Source organism: Aphanomyces invadans (assembly GCF_000520115.1).
Source record: "Aphanomyces invadans strain NJM9701 unplaced genomic scaffold supercont1.22, whole genome shotgun sequence".
Taxonomy (NCBI): Eukaryota; Oomycota; class Saprolegniomycetes; order Saprolegniales; family Verrucalvaceae; genus Aphanomyces; species Aphanomyces invadans.
The window spans coordinates 84,048-103,210 of NW_008580167.1; the positions used below are offsets into that span (position 1 = coordinate 84,048).

At 56.7% G+C, this 19,163-nt stretch overlaps 9 protein-coding genes across 24 annotated transcripts; 6 read left to right on the forward strand and 3 right to left on the reverse strand.

Moving 5' to 3' along the window:
* The first annotated feature begins 392 nt into the window (after nucleotides 1-392).
* H310_09612 lies at nucleotides 393-3,885 on the forward strand. 2 transcript variants are annotated; one of them, XM_008875718.1, is made up of 13 exons: nucleotides 393-507; nucleotides 569-752; nucleotides 810-905; nucleotides 960-1,125; nucleotides 1,316-1,542; nucleotides 1,814-1,990; nucleotides 2,059-2,124; nucleotides 2,168-2,289; nucleotides 2,578-2,822; nucleotides 2,877-3,097; nucleotides 3,298-3,441; nucleotides 3,492-3,620; nucleotides 3,680-3,885. In XM_008875718.1, the coding sequence occupies exons 1-13, from the start codon at nucleotides 410-412 to the stop codon at nucleotides 3,767-3,769; spliced, it is 1,965 nt and encodes a 654-aa protein (XP_008873940.1). In that variant the 5' UTR covers nucleotides 393-409; the 3' UTR covers nucleotides 3,770-3,885. The 2 variants fall into 2 exon arrangements, with proteins under 2 accessions (XP_008873940.1, XP_008873941.1); XM_008875719.1 differs by having other exon boundaries at nucleotides 2,578-3,620.
* A 249-nt stretch (nucleotides 3,886-4,134) lies between these two features.
* On the forward strand, nucleotides 4,135-4,714 carry H310_09613 (hypothetical protein). Its single transcript, XM_008875720.1, has one exon. The coding sequence runs from the start codon at nucleotides 4,364-4,366 to the stop codon at nucleotides 4,700-4,702; it is 339 nt and encodes a 112-aa protein (XP_008873942.1). The 5' UTR covers nucleotides 4,135-4,363; the 3' UTR covers nucleotides 4,703-4,714.
* Nucleotides 4,715-5,207: 493 nt separating this feature from the next.
* H310_09614 (hypothetical protein) lies at nucleotides 5,208-7,791 on the forward strand. Of its 13 annotated transcripts, none has more exons than XM_008875721.1 (5): nucleotides 5,215-6,423; nucleotides 6,532-6,590; nucleotides 6,647-7,269; nucleotides 7,352-7,484; nucleotides 7,553-7,785. In XM_008875721.1, exons 1-3 carry the CDS (start codon nucleotides 5,234-5,236, stop codon nucleotides 6,844-6,846), a joined length of 1,449 nt encoding a protein of 482 aa, XP_008873943.1. In that variant the 5' UTR covers nucleotides 5,215-5,233; the 3' UTR covers nucleotides 6,847-7,269; nucleotides 7,352-7,484; nucleotides 7,553-7,785. The 13 variants fall into 13 exon arrangements, with proteins under 13 accessions (XP_008873945.1, XP_008873949.1, XP_008873943.1 ...); XM_008875722.1 differs by having other exon boundaries at nucleotides 7,566-7,785; XM_008875726.1 differs by having other exon boundaries at nucleotides 6,647-7,074; nucleotides 7,120-7,269; nucleotides 7,352-7,785.
* On the reverse strand, nucleotides 5,215-7,789 carry H310_09615 (hypothetical protein). Its single transcript, XM_008875734.1, has 2 exons — nucleotides 7,544-7,789; nucleotides 5,215-7,496 (listed from the first exon to the last, which is right to left on the reverse strand). The coding sequence occupies exons 1-2, from the start codon at nucleotides 7,772-7,774 to the stop codon at nucleotides 7,227-7,229; spliced, it is 501 nt and encodes a 166-aa protein (XP_008873956.1). The 5' UTR covers nucleotides 7,775-7,789; the 3' UTR covers nucleotides 5,215-7,226.
* Nucleotides 7,792-8,510: 719 nt separating the features above from the next.
* Nucleotides 8,511-9,671, forward strand: H310_09616. Of its 2 annotated transcripts, XM_008875736.1 has the most exons (5): nucleotides 8,511-8,591; nucleotides 8,655-8,688; nucleotides 8,751-8,838; nucleotides 8,899-9,207; nucleotides 9,262-9,671. In XM_008875736.1, exons 1-5 carry the CDS (start codon nucleotides 8,529-8,531, stop codon nucleotides 9,443-9,445), a joined length of 678 nt encoding a protein of 225 aa, XP_008873958.1. In that variant the 5' UTR covers nucleotides 8,511-8,528; the 3' UTR covers nucleotides 9,446-9,671. The 2 variants fall into 2 exon arrangements, with proteins under 2 accessions (XP_008873958.1, XP_008873957.1); XM_008875735.1 differs by having other exon boundaries at nucleotides 8,751-9,207.
* A 316-nt stretch (nucleotides 9,672-9,987) lies between these two features.
* Nucleotides 9,988-11,632, reverse strand: H310_09617 (hypothetical protein). Its single transcript, XM_008875737.1, has one exon. The coding sequence runs from the start codon at nucleotides 11,215-11,217 to the stop codon at nucleotides 10,105-10,107; it is 1,113 nt and encodes a 370-aa protein (XP_008873959.1). The 5' UTR covers nucleotides 11,218-11,632; the 3' UTR covers nucleotides 9,988-10,104.
* An 80-nt stretch (nucleotides 11,633-11,712) lies between these two features.
* Nucleotides 11,713-12,635, forward strand: H310_09618 (hypothetical protein). The gene has a single exon (XM_008875738.1). The coding sequence runs from the start codon at nucleotides 12,062-12,064 to the stop codon at nucleotides 12,422-12,424; it is 363 nt and encodes a 120-aa protein (XP_008873960.1). The 5' UTR covers nucleotides 11,713-12,061; the 3' UTR covers nucleotides 12,425-12,635.
* Nucleotides 12,636-13,788: 1,153 nt separating this feature from the next.
* Nucleotides 13,789-17,161, forward strand: H310_09619. 2 transcript variants are annotated; one of them, XM_008875739.1, is made up of 6 exons: nucleotides 13,789-14,544; nucleotides 14,591-14,804; nucleotides 14,888-15,087; nucleotides 15,144-15,511; nucleotides 15,557-15,814; nucleotides 15,865-17,161. In XM_008875739.1, the coding sequence occupies exons 1-6, from the start codon at nucleotides 14,106-14,108 to the stop codon at nucleotides 16,192-16,194; spliced, it is 1,809 nt and encodes a 602-aa protein (XP_008873961.1). In that variant the 5' UTR covers nucleotides 13,789-14,105; the 3' UTR covers nucleotides 16,195-17,161. The 2 variants fall into 2 exon arrangements, with proteins under 2 accessions (XP_008873961.1, XP_008873962.1); XM_008875740.1 differs by having other exon boundaries at nucleotides 15,557-17,161.
* On the reverse strand, nucleotides 17,136-18,149 carry H310_09620 (hypothetical protein). The gene has a single exon (XM_008875741.1). It carries the CDS (start codon nucleotides 17,776-17,778, stop codon nucleotides 17,278-17,280), a length of 501 nt encoding a protein of 166 aa, XP_008873963.1. The 5' UTR covers nucleotides 17,779-18,149; the 3' UTR covers nucleotides 17,136-17,277.
* Nucleotides 18,150-19,163: the final 1,014 nt, after the last annotated feature.

The following is a 19,163-nucleotide window of genomic DNA, read 5'->3' on the forward strand; positions in this document are numbered from 1 at the left end:
AGCGTCCCTGACATCTCTGCGCGTTGAAATCTCTACGTCTTGCCCTCTTGGCTCGGCTGGCCTCCATGTCAACACTTTCATGGCCAAGTCGGCATCGTCCCTGTAGTACATGGCACACGCATCACCCCACAAATCCAACCTTGTCGAGTCGCAATACAATTCTCCTTCCGAGACGCTGGTGCAGCCACCTGTTAGCGGCTGAGTACACATCCTGCTAGCGCGAACAACGTCCGCCTTCACTCGATCACGCATGTGCATTTCTCACGTGGCGAGGACCTCGAGCCACGTGCCTCTTGCTTGCATCGAGTCGTCGGTACTTGTACTACCTGTCATGGCGAAATGTCAGTTATCCGGACGATGGCGCTTTCCGGATGCGCCATTTGCCTGTATCCTCAAAATCGAAATAAGCATGGACGCTCGGGAAGTGACACGCGCCAAGCATGCGGCGGAGCTGGAAGCGAAGAAGCGCAAACTAGAGGAAATCCGTCGTCGTAAGGCCAACGTGAAGTAGGGCAATCGATGATGTCGCGACCAAATCGTGGCTTGTTCACAATTTGTGCTGGAGTAGGGAGGCTACCGTCGATACAGCCACGACAGCGGCCGTCGCTGCCGCGCCGTTTCAGGACTTTTTGCAAACCATATTGGACGAAGAGAAGCAAAAGGATATAGAAGTCACGGCGACCAACGACAGTGCCGCCCCCACGAGTGCACCTACTGTGTCGTTTGCCGAGAAATTGGCCAAACTCTCCACAGTTCCGTCATTCCTGCAGACGTCCGCAACGAATCTGACACAACATGCGATGGCATAGGTGATGCAAGTGGGTTCGCTCGATATTTTACCCGTTCAGGTGGAGTTGTACGACAAGGCAACGGGCATGGATCCCGAGGATTTCCCCTCGATGCCGGTACTGCTCCATATTGTAAAACTTATGTGGTCGCTCGTTGACAAATGGTGGCAGCCGCATCTTTTACCGGTCCAAATCGACTCGAGCGCAAACGAGCCAGAGCCTACAAACTCCCCAGTCATGACGTCCCCGCGCAAGTCCAAATCGCCTCTCCAGGCTCCTCCACCGGTCCCCGTTCGACTATCTAAGGAAGAACGCGAAAAATTGCTTCTATCGGCTGGTATTGATTTCTTGGGAACGTTTTCGTGTTTAGCTGGGATTTCTCTTGGGGAAACTGCGTCGTCTATGATGGATATTGCTTTCCATTTTTCAATCCTTTGTGCTACTCGTGGGTTATTACAATCAGTACACCAGGGTGTTGTTGTGCAGTGTGGGTGTGTGTCGTACCCACCGATTGCGTCCCTTTCTAGACTTGGACTCGTTTTTGAGCAAATCCGGCCGTGTGATGGAACGTGCACTCATCCAAGCGAGCACCTTTGACGTGATGAAAGACTACAGCGCAGACGGCACGAGTGACGACAACGACATGAATGGCGGGTCGACATCCCATGCGCTTAAACTGGCGCATATCTACCGCGATTCAAAGTGGACAAAGGGTCGTGCCGTCACCGACATTGACGTGTCTCCATTTTACAACGTACGTCGGTGGTGGCGTGTGTTTTTCAGTGAGAAGAAGTTTGGATTTGTCTCGGCCATGACGACGTAGTCATGTATGCATTGTTCTCGAGTTTCGTCAACGGATTCGCGTATTGCTTGTCTGGTGCAAGCATATTCGTGAGGCTTTGGGTAGTATCGAATGGGGAGATCCGTTTTTCACTGCATGTAGTGGAGACGCCACAAACTGAATGTGTTCGAAGTGGTTTCGTTGAGTCGTGTTGACCTTGACGAAAATATTCGTTGTGGTGTAGGAACTGTCGTTGGTGGCGTACAATGCGCGGGGATACCTGGAAGACGACTTGAACGACCAAGCGGATTGGAACATGCTAGACGGAGGGGATGCGATGGCTGATGCGGAAGGCGTTGTGTTGTTGTGGTCGAGCAACTTGCCGTCGCACCCCGAGTACAAATTTACGTGTCACTCCCAGGTCCTTTTTTTCGACAACCTGTCTTGCTTTCCACAAGAAATATATTTCACCGCAAGAGAGATGTGTAGGTCATGAGTGCATGCTTCAGCCCATTCGATCGGAATTTATTGGTGGGCGGGACGTACTCCGGGCAGGTATGGTGTCGTTTGAGCTGGGCACCGATGATGGAATGGGTAGGTCGTGTTGTGGGACACTCGAGCGAAACATACTCCAGTGCAAAAAACAACGCTGTCCGCGGCTGGCGGCCATACGCATCCAATTTACTCGATGAGTGTTGTCGGTACCAAGACTTGTTTCAGGTATGACTTCCACGACGTGTCGTTTTCGACACTAGGTTGGCGTGAAAAAGTCGTGTAGTGTGCTGTGGGGGAGGTACTTTTTGTCGAGGATATGTCGTCCTTGTATTTCCGTGGGTGCATGTCTACATGTCTTTTCATCCGAGGGATTCCTCGTGTTTTGAAAAGGATGATGGGTCGGGCGATATTCGATGACATGCACACGTTCATGTCGAGCTTGGTCGTGTTGATTTTCTCGAATTCGTGCAACATTGGGAAAGACGACAACGTCATGACGTTCTGGTGTTTTAGCTTGGTGTCGGCGAGTACCGACGGACGCATGTGCGTGTGGAATATGAACCAACTGCATACCCCCATGGATGTGTTGGACCTCCGCGTTGCTGGACCGTCTGCCTTGTCTGCAGGTGTAGCGGCCGGTGGGGCGGCGGGCAGCATCGCGCCGACAGCGGCCGGTCGTAAAATGTCCGTGCCAGTCACCGCCATGGCGTTTCAGCGGCCGTCGCAGAATCCGACGAATGCGTTTGCCATTGGCACAGGTGCAGTTGACATGGCCTGTGGGCGACGCGTCCGACCGTGTGTGTTAACGATAGAGTCGGGGGATCTCTGGGGTGCCCACCTCGACGAATTGCACCCTTCGGCGTCCCAAGCCAAGGCCCGTGAAGTCCTCGTCAACTCTGTCGGGGGGCCGACAGGTTCATCGCATTTCGGCCCTGTCACGTCGATGCAATACCATCCACTTGTGCCCCACCACCAAGACACGCTGCTCTTGACGTCATCGGTCGACTGGAGCTGCCGCTTGTGGAGTCAAAAGGTAACCAAGTTGTTCCGAGTGTGCTTCCATCGTGCAATCTGTTTCCTGCCAAGGCTGGATGGTTGCTGCAGCCTTGGTTGTCGTCCGTCGTGAGTCTCGAGATGTTCGACTTTACGTCTTCTGTCTTGGAGAGTTCGTTGTTGCTTCGGAACTTCGTCAAACGTATAGAGGTCATGAGATACTGAATGGACCTCAACCAGGGAGGAGACAAGCCGATCATGTCGTTTGAGCCCGCCAACGACTACGTGTACGACATTCGATGGTCGCCGGTGCATCCAGGACTGTTTTGCACGGCGGACGGATCCGGCAAGGCGAGCGTGTGGAATATCAGCAACGATTCAGAGGTCGGTGGGAGCAACCCACGTCGATATTGAGGGACTGGTGCGATGTGTAGGTGCCTGTGGCTGAAGTCCAAGTTAGCACCGAACGAGCGTTGAACAAAGTGCGATGGACAGCGGACGGCAAGCGCTTGTTGGTCGGGGATTCTGCTGGGGATACGCATGTCTACGATGTGCCGTCGGAGGTAAGTCGTACACGCGTTTGTTGTTGGTGACGAAATGCTGAAATTGAGCTTCTTCGTAGATCTCGCAGCCACGACCAGATGAAATGACTCGCTTGGAAAGCAAGTTGAATCAAGCGATTGCGCGCACGACGGACGTGTACATGGGTTAACTAATGGAAGAAACGAGTCGTGTGGACAGAGATCGCTCAAGTGTGGACGGATTGACATCTCGCGGTGAGATGGGCGTGTATCCTTTGGCAATATGAGAATGCCCCGTCGTGTCGTAGCTCGGGTCCTTTGTTGAGAAAGAAACCGTGAGAATACCTGGCGACGCCAAGGAGAACATACGGTGATTGACGCTCATGCTGTCCTTCGATCCATCGCGTTCGCGGGAGGTGGGGCGTATTATCTTCGACATCGGACCGCCGTTGCTTCCAGGATGTCCATGGCGACCTCCTCGCACGTTTGTCGCGATCGCCTCATGGACGTCGTCAAATGATGGTTCGGCGGTTTTGTTTGGCTGAGAAAAACCCGATTTCCGTTTTATCCATTTGGACCAATCATACTATTCAACCTTGTACGTTGACATAGGCAGAACGATTCAACGTACAGTTTAAACCAAGGCAATGTGGTCTTCACAGAAAAACGCATCGTGGTGATAGCATAGCTACTGGCATCCATCCCGTCAGCTTGATGGCTGGAGATCGTACACAACCCGCGTAAACTCGCCCACGAGACATCTAACTCCGTTGGCGCCCGTCGAGATGTTGCTCCACTCGGTGTTAAGCCTGTTGGCTTGGATCGGTGCGTTGGCCGTCTCGTGCATTGAAGTGCAGCCGTGTCAATCCTTCAAACACGACCAGCTCGCGCATGAACGCCAACAACTGTATGTCCTGCATGCAATGCCACTGGCCCCGTCGAGTGCGCATACTTCGGGAACGCTCTGCGCGCCAGCACCACGAGAAACATGCCGGACAGCCCAGGACCTCCATCTTCCTCGACGACGGTGCTGGCCAACCTTGCCCACGGTCGACAAGTTTTCAATTTTCAGAACTTTTGGGATGCTTCGACTAACGGTTTCACCAATTTTCGGAAAAAGTTAAAAAATTCCCGTGGCCAAGTACTTTCATCATTTGCGACCAAAGTAGCTCGCTCGACCTGGATGGACAGACACACTCCATCAAGAGGGGCATTCCCACGGCGCCAAGCAACGGTAGAGGAGACGGACAGCGAAGCCATCTAGCTCTGCCCAACGCGGCCGTGCACTCAGTTGAATTTGAATGTCCGAGCGAATGTTGCTGGACATGCCATCGTTGTCACCCCACCGAGTAGGACATCCGTGTCGAGCATTGGGCGTTAGCAAAACGCATCGTGGCCACATGCAGAGGTGTTAGGTCGTGCCATGTGGAGTCACGAAGTCGCTGTCGATGTGCTAGTTGCGGACGAACGAGCTCGTGCCTTGCGTCGTGCTGATTGCCTCTCGTTGCTTGTCCAGTGGATTTGACTTGTTTTTTATTTACAATTTTGGAAATTTCCCACGGGACGGTTGCACCATTGAAAGAAGGGAATTTATTCAGCGCGAGGTGCTACTTGCGGTTACGTTGTTCTGTTCGATGGAAAAATCGGTCGGGTGCATGAACATGGGAATGTCCGCGAACACCGCTCGCCATGGACCAGTTTCCAATCTCCTCCGTCGCCCACAGTACGCTAGCAACCCTGCGTGGACCATGCCGACCGCGACCCACGCCGTCCTGTCTTCCACGGACCTCTTTCAACACATCACTCCGTTTCAACAGGGGGTGCCACACCACATGCTCGAGCTCACAGCGTTTCCATTGCCGATCTCGTCCACCGTTCCAGTCGCAGACATTGCCGCCATTGTTGCACTCGTCCAAGCGTGGTGGAACGCTCATGGAAGACGGCAATGTCGACAAGTATGGACCTACTCCCCGCGTGCTAGCCGGCTCGTCTTAGTGTATGCCGCTGCGACAGGACAAGGACACCTTCTTCGCACATGTTTTTCGTCCAAGTGCACCAACAACGTCGCGGATAACTTGATGGATGTGGCAGCCTTTACGGGGCAATTGCGCATGGTTGCTGAACTCGTTCCTTACATTCATGACGTGGATGAAGCCATGGCGACAGCCATGTTGACGGCGGCGTCGAATGGCCATGTGGATATTGTGGAGTTCTTCCATCGACACATGGGTACTGACACCCATCCTGACACGACAAAGCTCATGGACGCTGCGGCGTCCAATGGTCACTTGGCCGTCGTACAGTTCTTGCACTTTCACCGACGCGAAGGGTGCACATCCTCCGCCATGGACTTGGCAGCTAGTCATGGCCATTTGGACATCCTTGCCTTCTTGCACGCCCATCGAAGTGAAGGGTGCACACCAGCTGCGTTGTCTCTAGCTGCTGCAAATGGGCATGTACAGGTCATGCAGTGGCTTGTCGAACACAGAGGGTCCATCAAGTGGCGTTGGTCCGAAGCGATTACGAACGCTGCTGCCCACGGACACGTCCAAGTCCTCGCGTACATTCATGCGACGAAGCCGCGCACCGGATGGACGAAGCATGCGATGGACGTCGCCGCATCCAATGGACACGTCCAAGTTGTGGAATTCCTCCATCGCGAGCGCAAGGAAGGATGCTCGGAAGCGGCCGAAGCGCTCGCGACTGCATTTGGACATGATGAAGTCGTTGCATATTTCCAAAAGTACGGCGACGAAGTGATCCGCCGTCTGTGCTGCGCGTGTGGGTTCAACAAGCCCCGGGTCCACGACTGCCCAACTGCCCATCGAGCGTCTTTCACGGCGGTGTGCGTAAAGTAGCATGCCATTCCTGTCACCCGTCCTTATTTACTTGAACTCGTGTGTGTGTGTCGTATGCTCCTTCATCTTAATGAAACATTGTTTCGCTCGTGAAGCAGCCTGCGCTACGACCGCGCCATGGACGCCAGTGTGGCGGCAGCCCTTGTGGCCGCTGGTCAGTTCCATCGAGCCGCGACCAGCTTTGCCGCCGTGCTCAACACCATTGTCTAGAAAGTTTCAGCGGCCGCCATAACGACGACAAAGGGCATGGCGTAACCTTCCTGCTTACTGGACCCCCGACACGGATGGCGTTCGGGCGGCTCTGTGGAAGCAACTTTTGCCGTCCCAGCGATGCTGCGAACTACCCGTTTGCCTGTGCTCGCACACTGCCTGGACAGGGATGCCGACGGAGGCCCTGCGTTGGCACTTGATCCAGGCCCTACTTTCTTGGATGTGTTGCAAAAGCAGTTCCGCCATCAAGCATGGAGCTGTCCATGCGCACGTCACATGCTCCTGCTACCTCTTGCGTTTTCGACTCGTAGCTCCTCTACTGTTACATGCGCGCGGCAACCCAACTCGTCCCGACGGCGCTCCCACATGGATGCATAACGACGTAGGGGCCGACGCAAGAAGCACGGCGACTTTCAGCGCTGCATCGGGTGCGACCTGCAGTTTGAGTCAGTCATTGTAGCCAACCCATGCAGAGGGGGGTCAAGGGGCGTTTCGTGGCCACGGATCGTTCTCGTTTCATCACCGACTCGCGTCAGCAGAGCTAGGATGCCAACGTGGCAACATCGGATTGCAGAGTCAACTACTCGGTCGTGGCCAAACGTGTGGTTGCAAAGCGAGTCAAGGTGTCGTCTTGAAGTCGAAACACCTTCCACTCGTTCATGATGGTCGCACCAACGGTCTTTCCCACGTAAAAGTTGATGGCAGGGGTGTTCCAGTCGATGGCGCTCCATTCCATGCGGCCACACCCCTTCTCGATGGCCAGCGCCGCGAGATGCTTCATCAAAGTCGTGCCGACGCCTCGTCCGCGGAAACTAGGGCGAACGTACAAGTCTTCCAGGTACAAGCCAGGCTAACATGAAATCATGAACAGCAGCCCAACACATGACACTGCGATACCTTGCTCAGGAACGTCGAGTAGTTGAAAAAGTACAAGGCAAACCCGACGTCGGCGCCGTCCACGGACGCCAGCACGACATGCGCGTACTTGTGGCGGAACAGCGTCTGGAGAAGATCGTCTTGGGTACCCACATGTGCGTGTGCGAGCTTCTCGTACGTCGCTAGCTCATGGATAAAGTCGTAAATCAACGGGACATCCGCCTCGGTCGCATCACGGAGGACTACCGTCATGACGACGAGTTGGACGAAATGATGGATGGGTGGCATCATCGGGTACTACTTTGGACAAAACACGTGGTTAGAAAAGACGCGTTAAATTGGGAAGACTGCAATGAAGTATGAGTTCAGGTGCAATCCATGTTCGATCGAGTGGATGAGGACGCACCATACCATTCCTACAGCACCCCAGCAATGCACGGACACAAGCGACGACGCGCCGCCGTCTCCAGGCCCATCACGTACTTCCACTTGCTCGTACAAGGTGGGCATGGCCCTGTGATCCTAATTAGGTTTTTCTCGTCGGCGTGAGTCCATATTTCAGCAACGTCGGAAAGGGGAAGCTCACGAAATTAGGATTCACAAATCGGAATGTGCCGAAATATGCCTAGATGTGTTTCAACGCGCGTTCCAAGCACCACCAGGACCACGTTATAATATCTAGAAGATGTTTAAACTGCTTCCAAACGACTGCCAACTTGACACACCTGGTCGCCAACCACACCGCTTCCATCCACTGCTGCTAGCAGCACAGCCCTTTGACCTTGTGTAGCGTTCGGTTTTCAAGAGGTATGTCAAACGTTATCACTCAAAACAAGCCGAACGCCACCAATCGTTTTTCACACGACCTCGACGTCCTCGGAATCACGTGTGTAATATCGACGTATTTTTCCAAGACGTAGGTATTTGGAAAATATGAAAATTGAAATATATATACTACAAATAATATCTACCAGCATTTGGTTAGACTAAAAATAACAACCTGGACATGCCATCGGTCGCGGGCGCGGTCCTGGCGGCCGCCGTGCTGCTGCATCGAGTGGTTGGGCAGGTACAGCCCCCCCCCGACGTGAATGTCAAGGTCGTCGTGCGCGGTCCGCTCATATTCTGGTAGACTGCCCTGCCCAAGTTGACCCCGTTGAAAGCAGGTTTATCCCCCCAATTCCGTCGACGAGGGCGCGCCCCAATGCTCAACTCGTTTGCGGTGTAGGATGCCTTGAATCGGACGTGGTGTCGTGCAAGATGAACTGCGCACAGCAGTACAAAGACGAGGGACGCTTCACGTGTCCGTGCTACAGGTACAAAGACCGCCCCCCCCCCACTTTGTGGCACTCGACGACAGGATGTGCATTGTCCAGCAAAATGGGAGAATGCTTGGTTCGAATCGGGTGTTCGTTTGCCCAGCGCAAACAAGTCATCACGGCGTGTACGCGCAAAGGTTATTGCAAAGTCGGGTATTGCACGTATCGCGCGGGGGACTTGACGCCGAAAAACGGCGTCCGGCCCGAGATTTTTTCCAAAACGGCCATCGTCCCCCCGGGGTCGCCCTGTGTCGATGGGTGCTGCCGTAGCAGCGGCACCGCATGCAATGAAGACCCTGCGTTGAAGTCGCTGCGGGAGCCCGGTCGCGCGTATCGAAACGAAGAAGTGCAGCTGCCGCCGAGACGGTACCCTTTCGTGTGGCGTTCCTGTCCGTGTGCCGCTCACGTTCTTGTGTGCAGGGGCGACCCCCGCTTGAGCGTGAATCAAAACTACGACCTGATGCCGTACAGCATCCCCCTCGACAACTTGCCGCCGGTGGACCCGAATTTCTTGCTCGCGTTTCGACAAGCAGAAGACACCGGCGTCGATTCCGTCGTCGCCCGCAACAAGTTTTACAAACCCCTGAACGGCACGCTGTCGTGAGGATGGGATGGTCAGGATGCCCACTCAACCAACCGCCACGTGGATGCCGCCGACATTGTCGTGGCGGTGGCTGCAGTCAATGTTGTACCATGGATGCATTGTCTAGCCTTGCCACTGTTCGCATCGACGCCGTGCCGCGCGTACCCAAACACTGGGACGAAATCCTCATGAACACCGAGCCACTCATCCTCTATCAGCTTCACAACACCAGTACGTGTGGAAGCGGCGAGAGAGCATGCAAAGGCGTTGTGTGCCTGGATGCATGTTCCATGCTTCTCCAGCGTTGACGCTCTGGAGCGCCGAAGCATGGGGGCAGCGCAAGCCTCTACAAACGCACGGATTCCCAGACCCGCTTCGCCGACCTACGCATGCATTCAAGTCGGACCCATGCCGTGCCGGCATGACCTTGTGTTCTGGTTGGGTGTACGACAGCACAGGGTTCCGTGGGTGGCAAGGGGGTGCCTGCTGCCTCTTCCTCGAGTCAATGCTCCTCGTGGGACACTCCAAAATCATGAAACCACACTTGGGCTGCGGTGCATATCGCGGAAACCGTGTGCAGAATATGCGCGACATGGTCGTGAAAAACCAATTGAACGCGCCACACAATAGCAATCGCGTTCAGCGCTAGGATTTGTCTACAGCCTCGTTTCTCGGTGGTTTTACTCGGCGCGTGCACTGCATGGCGGTATCGCGGAGCCCATGATGGGAATAGGAGGGGCCATGACGACCAGCCCATGCTTTTGCGGGCGTCGGCAAAACGCAGCCATAAATAACAACGTGGCAGTGGCCAGGATCGTGCTTCCGCCCGCGACGCGCTTGGCGTAATACGTCCATGCGTTCAAGAGCGGCCGCCGACACGATTTGTAGGGTGTTGTAAAGTTGGCAAGTTCAGGCAGGTTCACGTCCTGGGCTGTGAGCACGCGTGTGCAAAAGATCGCTGTGACGTTTGGTGCCGTCAGTGGTTGGCACACGTTGGTGGACCAGTTCAACAGGCTGTCGTCGGCAACGTCCCGCCCGGTGCAAGCCAAACAGGCGCGGAGAAACCTGTCGGGCCACGAGGACGGCCCGGCGATGGCGCACACGTCACCGATCGTCTGGCTCGACGACACGGCGCTCGAATTCGCCACCACACCCAGGTTCGAGTACAGCGTCGGCAAGCTGGACGCATTTGCCGCGCAATACTGCGAGGCGCACAGCGCGTAGTGGTAGCCGTGCGCGACGGCAGTCTCCTTGTTCCCGCCAGCCGTGGCCGGCACAAACTTGACCAAGAGCCATTCGTTCGCCAACGTGACCGAGCTGAACCCGATTACCGCCGACCCCACCGATGCGATGAAGATTGCGAGGTACAGCGCGAACGCGACTTTGGAGCGCGGAATGACGACGACGGACGGACACGACGCCACCACCATCGCGATGGCGAGGCACACGATCGCTTGGACAAGATACGCATTGCACGAAAATGCCGAGGCAAAGCGAAATGCATGGTGCCATGGCAGTGTAAGGTCTTTGGGAGCAGCGACGACGTGCGGGGGGTCGGTCGGTTGTATGCGAAGGGTGCCGCTGATGGCCACACCGAGAACGATCGCACACACACAGCCAAATCCAAACATGATGGTGATGCCGGCAAGGAGCGCGAGCGAGTACCGCGACGACGCGGTCGGCGACACAATCTGAACATACTGCCCACTGGCTTCCAGCGAAGCGGCGGCGGCAGGCACGCCAAGGAGCTGTTCTTGCCGCGGTGGCATGAGCGGTGACGACCATCGAGTCATGATGTAACCTGCGCGGACACAAGCGTGTGTGGCCCGGTCCTCGGAAAAGTTTCACCGCACCGAACGCCAGCGGTTGTGGGATGCTGGGCCGCCCTTCGACCGACCGCTTTTTAGGTGTCGCAGAAGACGCCGGTGAACATGTCGCAGATATTCAACCCGACGGATTCGAGTGCGGCCCGTGCAACGACTGCCAACGGCTCGCCGCAACGACCTTGCCATGCCCATGGGCCTGCCCTCGAAGGCTCCGTGGCAAATGCCGCCATGCTTCGATCGGGAACACGTCGTTCATCGCCGAGGTCGACACAGGCGACTCTACCTCCCAGTGGATTTCGAGCGCCTTTAGTGGATTTCGAATGTCTTAAGTGACCCGAAATACGGGCGGTGCACGGTCATGTCGAACGCAGTTACAATTTGGGAAATAAAAAAATATATCGGAATACGCCGAAGAGTACCCACATCGAGTGAGTATTTCGTGGCACTTGACTCGATGATGTGACCAACGTCCCATCGACCTCGAACCCAGCGCAGCAAGCGCCAAGCAGCACCGAGCCACGTGGTACATCCCGAAGGCTGCAACCGGGCCTTGCCATCGCACTTGCTTTGCAGAAGGGGATGCAGAGGGTGGACGTGGCCGATGGTGGCTACAGGTCAGCGACGCCACGGGCCGTACAACGCGACGCTTTCATGGACTTAGCAATGTCGTGCAAGGGCCGGCCGGAAACCTGTGCCCGGAACGCGGTCAGGTTGCGGCGGATGCACTCGACGGGCACCCTGCGATGACGAGTGGACCGGGGCCATTGCGCCTGGCCTGTCGGTTGAAAATGTCACAACGCATACGTGCCCGATGGTTGTTGGCCTAGTTCATCATGGGCTTCGACTTCCCCGAGAATGGCCAGGTGGGAAGGATGCAGCGGGGGCATCCTTCAGGCGACAACCCCGCCGCCCGCGTTGCTACGGTGCACCTCTGCTTCCTTCTCGATCGCCTCTCCCGCCGTCCACACCCACTGTTGACTCAACTCCTCCCTTCCGTTGTACTTTGGTCGCGCGCGCGGCCTTGTTCATGCGTGCGACACCCCACCATGAAGCTAGCCAGTGGCTTCGAGGACATTGCCAGGTCCGCTGTACAACTGGGAAAACTCTCCATGTCTTCTGCAGCGACAAGCCTCGCGCCTTGTCCTGTAAGCGTTTGACACAGTGTCCAGCATAGCAGGTGCGTAACATGGATGGCAGCCGACAAATGCCCTGGCGAGCACGCGTTCGTTGTTGAGTCAAAGGCGACATGCGTTGGCTTGCTCGCCGCCGGCTTGCACGATCAGCGCTCCGGCGCGTCGCTCGGATATATCGCCCCTGCAACACGACGAGTGCTTGCCCACGGAGGAATGCCGGACGGAGCGCACCGGAGTCATGGCGGAGGGCGATGTGCGAACCCGCGTTCGAGCCACAAACGATTGCAAATCCTGGTCCACACCGTCAGTCGACGCGTTGCTCTCGCCGAGGAATCAAAGCGTTGGTTGGCGGAGCTAGACGCGCCGACGCATCCGCACGACCCGCAACGTTGCGTTTGTCATACTCTGCCTGGCAAGTCCATAGGCGTCCCAAGCATCGCGGTGACCACTCTGGTCGACTCGCACAGGTTTTGTGGCGCAGCGGCGTGGGAGAAGCATTTCTTCAAGAGGACGCACACGACGACAAAGACGCTGCACAGGCAGGAAGGACAAGAGAGAATCGAGGGGGCCGCTGGCCCCTGTTGTCATGGCTAGCGGATCGTGGTCTTGGGTCGCTGTGGCGGAGCGAGCTTGGCTTCGTGCCCATGATTTGGGGTAGGACCAAGCCCTCGTTACACAGGCCGATGCCGCCGCGGTGCATGTTCTCGCCTACGCCGCACCCAGCGCCCCATGAGCGGCGGATCTTGACATCATGGCGGTCAGAACGCGGGACGAGGTACGCCCTGGTAGCCCTGCTGCGGCAGTCTTGCCGCAACGCATTGCCGGCGTAGACAATCACCGACACGGGCGAGGTGCTGACCGCGGTCCTGAGCGAGGCCAACACGCGGACGGTGAACCCGATCTGAGCGATCTCTTGGTGCACGAGTTGCTGCACTCGCCCGAGCAGCCCGTGAATACGGGTAGTCCACGACGCCGCTGGCCACGTAGTCGAGGCCGGACTAGGGGAAGCCCCCTCGCAGCCCTGGTTACCGCCCTCAAACGAACAGCTCGCTACCTGTTACTCCGATTAGTGCACAAGCGCACATGTCGGGGTACAGAGCGCCGCGACCCCCACGGCCGCGTAGGCTTCGCCGTTGCCTTGGTGACGTACCTCAGTCGGCACGCACGAACCTGCCGTCCAGTCCAACGACGACGCTTGGACGGCGTTCACGCCAGGATAGTGCGGCCGCAGTGCGTTCCGCACTCGAACGATGGGCCCACCGCTTGCTTGTTGAACTCGGCCACCGATGTTTGGGCGTACGGATGGTTGTTGTCGAATGAGGCTGGGGGTTTGTGCGGCAGGTCGGTTCGATCGCCAGGTTATTGTCGTGGAAGCGCTGAAGCGTAGATCTCAACTGCGATTGCGTTTGAGCTCTCCTGGTGGCTGACCGCAGACCTTGGGCTGCGAACACGCCACTAGGCCAGCTCCGATGGTAGCGTGAACGCGGCAGCGGATGGCGGCAAACAACTCGATTGAGTCAGGAGGGAAGGCCAAGTCATCATTGCCAAGGCTGACCGCGCAGTCCGTCGAGTCTGTGTGAACTCAGTGGCCTCCAGAGCCAACGGAAGGGCCTGGGGTAGCGTCGAAGGCGCGATGCCGACGATGCCGCGTCATGCAACTGTCGTAACCCAAGACATAAAGTATGGGAGGCACACTTTTTGCGGCGAGCCACGCGAAACGGCATGGAGTGGGCGATCGATCCAAGGTCGAGTGGCGTGCTGCACGTCGCTTTGGTCGCCGCCAGCGTGACCGAAACAACCGTCCGTGGCATCGTCGCCTCTCTTACTGCCATCCCACGCCGGCATTCGACTGTCTGCGTGCATGTGACTCATCCCGGCACGGCGTACTCTACGTTGGAACTTGCCGAGCTCGTCCGCGCCTTGAGTGACTGCTTTGAACATTGCCCGTGCCTCGAATGGAGCCTCGTCGGGGTCCAAAGCGCCCCTGCCCTAGAGTCCTTGGCAACTTTATGGCGAGATGCGTGGTGCACCGCAACACCACGCCCTCGACGCATCCGACTGCACGTCGATGGCCATCATGCCACCGCCATGGCCGGGCTGCACGTGCTGGAGCCGTATTTGACTGGTATACACGTTCGAGCCAAGCGAGTCGCTCCAAATCGTGCGTTGGTCCTGCCCATGTGTCGGAGCTCACGTGCCGTTTGTAGTTGTGACGATGCTCGGGACGTTCACCATGTTGACGGCCATTAGCCTCGACAAGATGCTGTCATCGTGGTCTCGACATCTCCTGGCAACATTCTTGGCCATGCTTGCGCCCATGCATGCCACACGACATGCCATGCTCCCCCACTTGACGGCCCTGTCACTGTGCGACAACTCGTTCGATTCGACGGACGTCATTGCGATTGCGTCGACCGTGAGGTACGTGCATGCGCCGAAGAAGACGTGGTGTTCTTTGTCGGATGTCGACCAGTGCGCCGCCGTTGGTCACGTTCGTGGAGTAGATACCATCGCACGCTGACCGATTTGTCGCTGGCGTACTCGCTGCCCCCGATGACGGTGGAAATGGGTGCGTGGCTGGTGGCAGGTCTGTTTCAGTCGCCGTACTCTCGATTGCAATCGCTGAACGTGTCTGGCATGCGCATTGGGTTGGTGGAAGCGCACGCGATGGCCAACTCGAACCACTTGGTGCGTCGGTGCACAGGTACTGTCAAACAACCCCACCCCGACGCGGGTTTTCATGTCGGTCATGTGCCGCAGCGGACAACGACTGCGCCGCCGAGCCAGTGCCACCGGGCTTGTATGCCATCTCGGCCACCGTCACGCGGCGAGAGGACGACGGGTGGCACGTGTCTCCCGGCATGTCCGTTGTAGAAGTCATCACGTCGAACGCGGCGCAAGTGGCAGTGTCAGTGCCTACGCAAGGCGGCATGGCATGGATCGATCGGGCGTTGTTGGTGCACCGCCATGATGTCGAAGGGAGCGGGGGCTTGATGGCGTTGGTCATGGACGACTTGGTATCGGCAGACCCGGTGCTCGTCCACGTCCTTGCATGCGTCCCAGCACGGCATCGCCTGGAGCGCTTGCGCACACGGCGGTACACCCTGACAACCGACGAGCTGCGCGAGGTGGGCAAGGTCGTGATGCGAACGTCGTCACTCGAGTCTGTGTAGGTGTTGGTCCAATGTCCGGCGCTGCGCGAGCTCGACATCAAAGCGTGCCGACTCGCAGACGCGTCGCCGTTCGTTCAAACGTGGTGTTCTCCGCCGCAGAGTCGTCTCGTGCGGCTAAACTTGTCCAAGAACCCCGTGGGGGCGGTCGGGGCCGCCGCTATATTTCGCGCCTTGCGCTGGACGAACCTCCAAGCCCTCGACATGTCAAACTGTCACATGGGCGAGTCGACTCTCGCGGCACTCGACCACGCTTTACAGGTACAACACCCGCGGCCCCACTGAAAACACGTCACAGCGTAGCGGCTCAGAACAACGCCCAGCTCCAAGAGATCGTGTTGGATGCGACCGAGGCGGTGGACCAGCTGGCCAAAGCACACCATGGCCGGCCACTGCATACGTTGCCCCTGCCCGCGGATGTCAAAGCTGCATTTTGCCAAGCGCTGTTCCGAATGCACCAGCGCGCGGCGCTGGATCCGTCGATCGTGCGCGCCATTTTCCAAATGGCTGCACCCGTTGTGCATCGCCGCATTGTCCCGACCCCGTCACACGACAGACACCAAAGCAACTTGTACCGGCGAGTGGGTTGGCAAGTCATGTGCTACGACGGCTGTGCCCCAGCACTCTCTACCACGATGTGACGTGATTCATGTTGGGGATGCAAAGCGGTGCAGACGCCGCCTCGTTCGATCCAGTGGCTCAATTCGTCGCGACAAGAAAGGCGTGGTTTGGTGTGCGGTGTTTGTAGAGAGGTGGCTCGCCCAGCATAAAGCAACGGGTGATGGTGGATTTGTCGTTGAAGCATGGCCGCCACACGAAATGGCGAGAAGGGGGTCAGAAAAGCTAAATTCAGACAATGCACAACCTTTTGTACTTGGGGTCGACACCATCGACGGGCCACAGCTCTTCATATCGAGCATATCTGCATCGATAGATCGCAAAATATGCGTGGAATGTCCGTGATGCCGTCCAAGATGTCATGGCCAGGGGATCAGGTGCTGTAGTGTTGGCATGTGCATCGATTGAATCCTGTGGCCTTCTCCATCCTTGTGAATCACGTTTGTGTCGTCGGTGTGGGAGATCGTGGCCATTCGTTTTGTCGTCGACAGTGTGTACACGACGCTAGCGGGCTTCCTCTTCGGCGCGTCCACGATGTGTTCAAGCGCTTTTCTTGCCCCCATGCCACAATTTTCTTCATGCTTTTGACACAGTCCGTCGACATCGGTACATCGTTGAACAGGGTCCAGCTGCTGCGGCGCTGCGTCGTCGACTGCAGTGATCGCTGCATTGAAGCGCCGTTGAACATCGCTCCGAAACCGCTCGTCCCCCCACCGCTCGCTAACGTGGCGCCGGTTCGAGTTGCCTTGCCACCGACACAACTTAAGGCATCCCATTGTGCCGGGCGAACATGCTGCGTCTGCACTGTCTGACCTGAAGTCATCGCAGCGGCAGGCTGACCCCCCCCCTGGCGCTTTCAAGCAGTTCGGGGACAGAAAACGCCATTGCCGCCATGTTTGCTTCGACAACGCCTTGTCCGTTTCGATGAAGTGCAAAACGGGCGGTGGCCCCGTCGGATTGGGGAGTAAGTTTGGAACGAATCTTGTGAACGGTGGTGGCACGTCTGCCATGACGGGCCCGACGTGCGGCCATTCCCGAATCTGCTCCGTCAAGATGCAGTTGCTCCTAGCCCTCGCCACCGTCCTTGCGACCACCTCGGAAGTTGTTCATGGCGCCGCTTGCACCTCGGAGCAAGCCTCGGTCATCGTGGAAACGTCGATGGCCGCTCCGTGGGCCAACTGCACCAGCACGGTCGGCAACGCGTCGTCGATGATGGAGCTTGTACCAACAAGCGCTGCCAAGATCACGCTCTTTTGCTCGACCCCGTCATGCACGGCCAACTTGGATGCTTGGATCAAGTCGTTTCCCGACTGCACACTCGATGGAAAGAGCCAAAAGGAAACCATGACCACGATGGCCGCGACCATTTGCGCCGTTGGCAGTACGAATGGCGGGGCGTGTTCGCCCAACCAGTTGATCACGGCGGGCCAGATGTTCGTGTCACCCGTGCCTGCTGCGTGTGCATCGGCCACCGGCATCCCAGCGACCACGACCCTCCAGGGACTGCTCAACCAGTCGGCCACCGTCATTTGCAACACACCGTGTATCGGAGCCATCACGACGGCGGCTGCGGCTTTGCCCAACTGCACAGCGGACGGCAAGGTCATCAATGACGCCACACCCTACACCAAGCTGTGCACACCCACGACAACCCCCAAGCCATCGAATGCTGTTCCGGCGGGTGTTGCGCTGGTGTCCATGGCAATCCTCGGCATCCTGGCTTAAGTCTTGGTGTCAAACGTTTTCAAACGGTGGGCAAATTTTTTTTCAATTTCGACAACACAAATTTGCATCCGCGACGAGAAATTTGTACTCAGGATAGCAAACAATGACTCACGACGTTTGAATAATTGTATGATTAGCGCGCCATAATCGTCGTGAAATCAAACATCGATAGGTCAAATATGTCAAAAATTTTCATCCGATTTTACAAAAATTGGCATGTAAACATTGAATACATTATATCGCGGTACATCACAATTTGTTTTGCGCTGAAGTCTCCATTGCTTCGTGGTATGGTGGCGCATCCAGCTCATGAACGATCGAATCCTGGAAAGAAGCACCTGAATATTGCGGCATCTTGTTAAGCCACATTGATGGGCTGAGCCTTGGAAACATTGCAAAAAATACGGGTCTCACCAGAGCAACCGTTCAGTCGAAGGCTACAAAACCCATGGAACAATTGCAACTCGGCCACGCTCGGTACAATGAATCATTCGCTTCCCCTCGTCGTCATGGCGATGAGATGGCCATGGACGATGGCAGCGCTGGCTACAACGTTCGCGTGGAGAGATCGATTTGTTTTGGCGGGCGAGCTATCGCGCATCGACTTGCGATCGACAGCTTTGAACCATCGACACAGGCTACGAAGGGAGTGGGGTCGCTATACTTGTGGTCGCGAGGAGTGTTGCCGTCATCCCCGTGCAACATGCGACCACTTGGAGCAGATGGGGGAATGCCCGCAGATCGTGCATGTTGGGCCCGTCATGGCCATTCCCCAATCCGAATGGATCGTCGCCCATGATGCATTTCACAGCGAAAGGAAATGTGGGTTGTCCATGCAAGGGAGTGGCGGCGGGAAAGATTTGATTCGATTGCCCGCCGCTGAATTTACGATATCGAACACGACCTTGCTCGAGAAGAAGCAAGTTCGTGTTGGATATCGCGTCTGCATCGGTGGGTGCGGTCGCCGATACCTTGCGCTAGCTGGAACAGACTTGTGGTCATGGTCAACGCGACCATCGTGAAACCAAGCAAGCTCGGTGGTGAAGCCATTGTTGCGGCGGACAGAACTTGTATAAGATTGTGTGGCATGGCTCGAGATGCACGATATGCATGTTTCGTCGCCGCTCAACGGTGCTTCCCTGGCGTCGTCCACATGCACCCAGTGCATTTTGTTGGCAGCGTCGTCGTCTTAGTGGTTGGACATTCGATCCGTTTTCGATCGATATCGCACGAATTCATCCCGTTCATGGCGTTCCGTTCTCGGTGT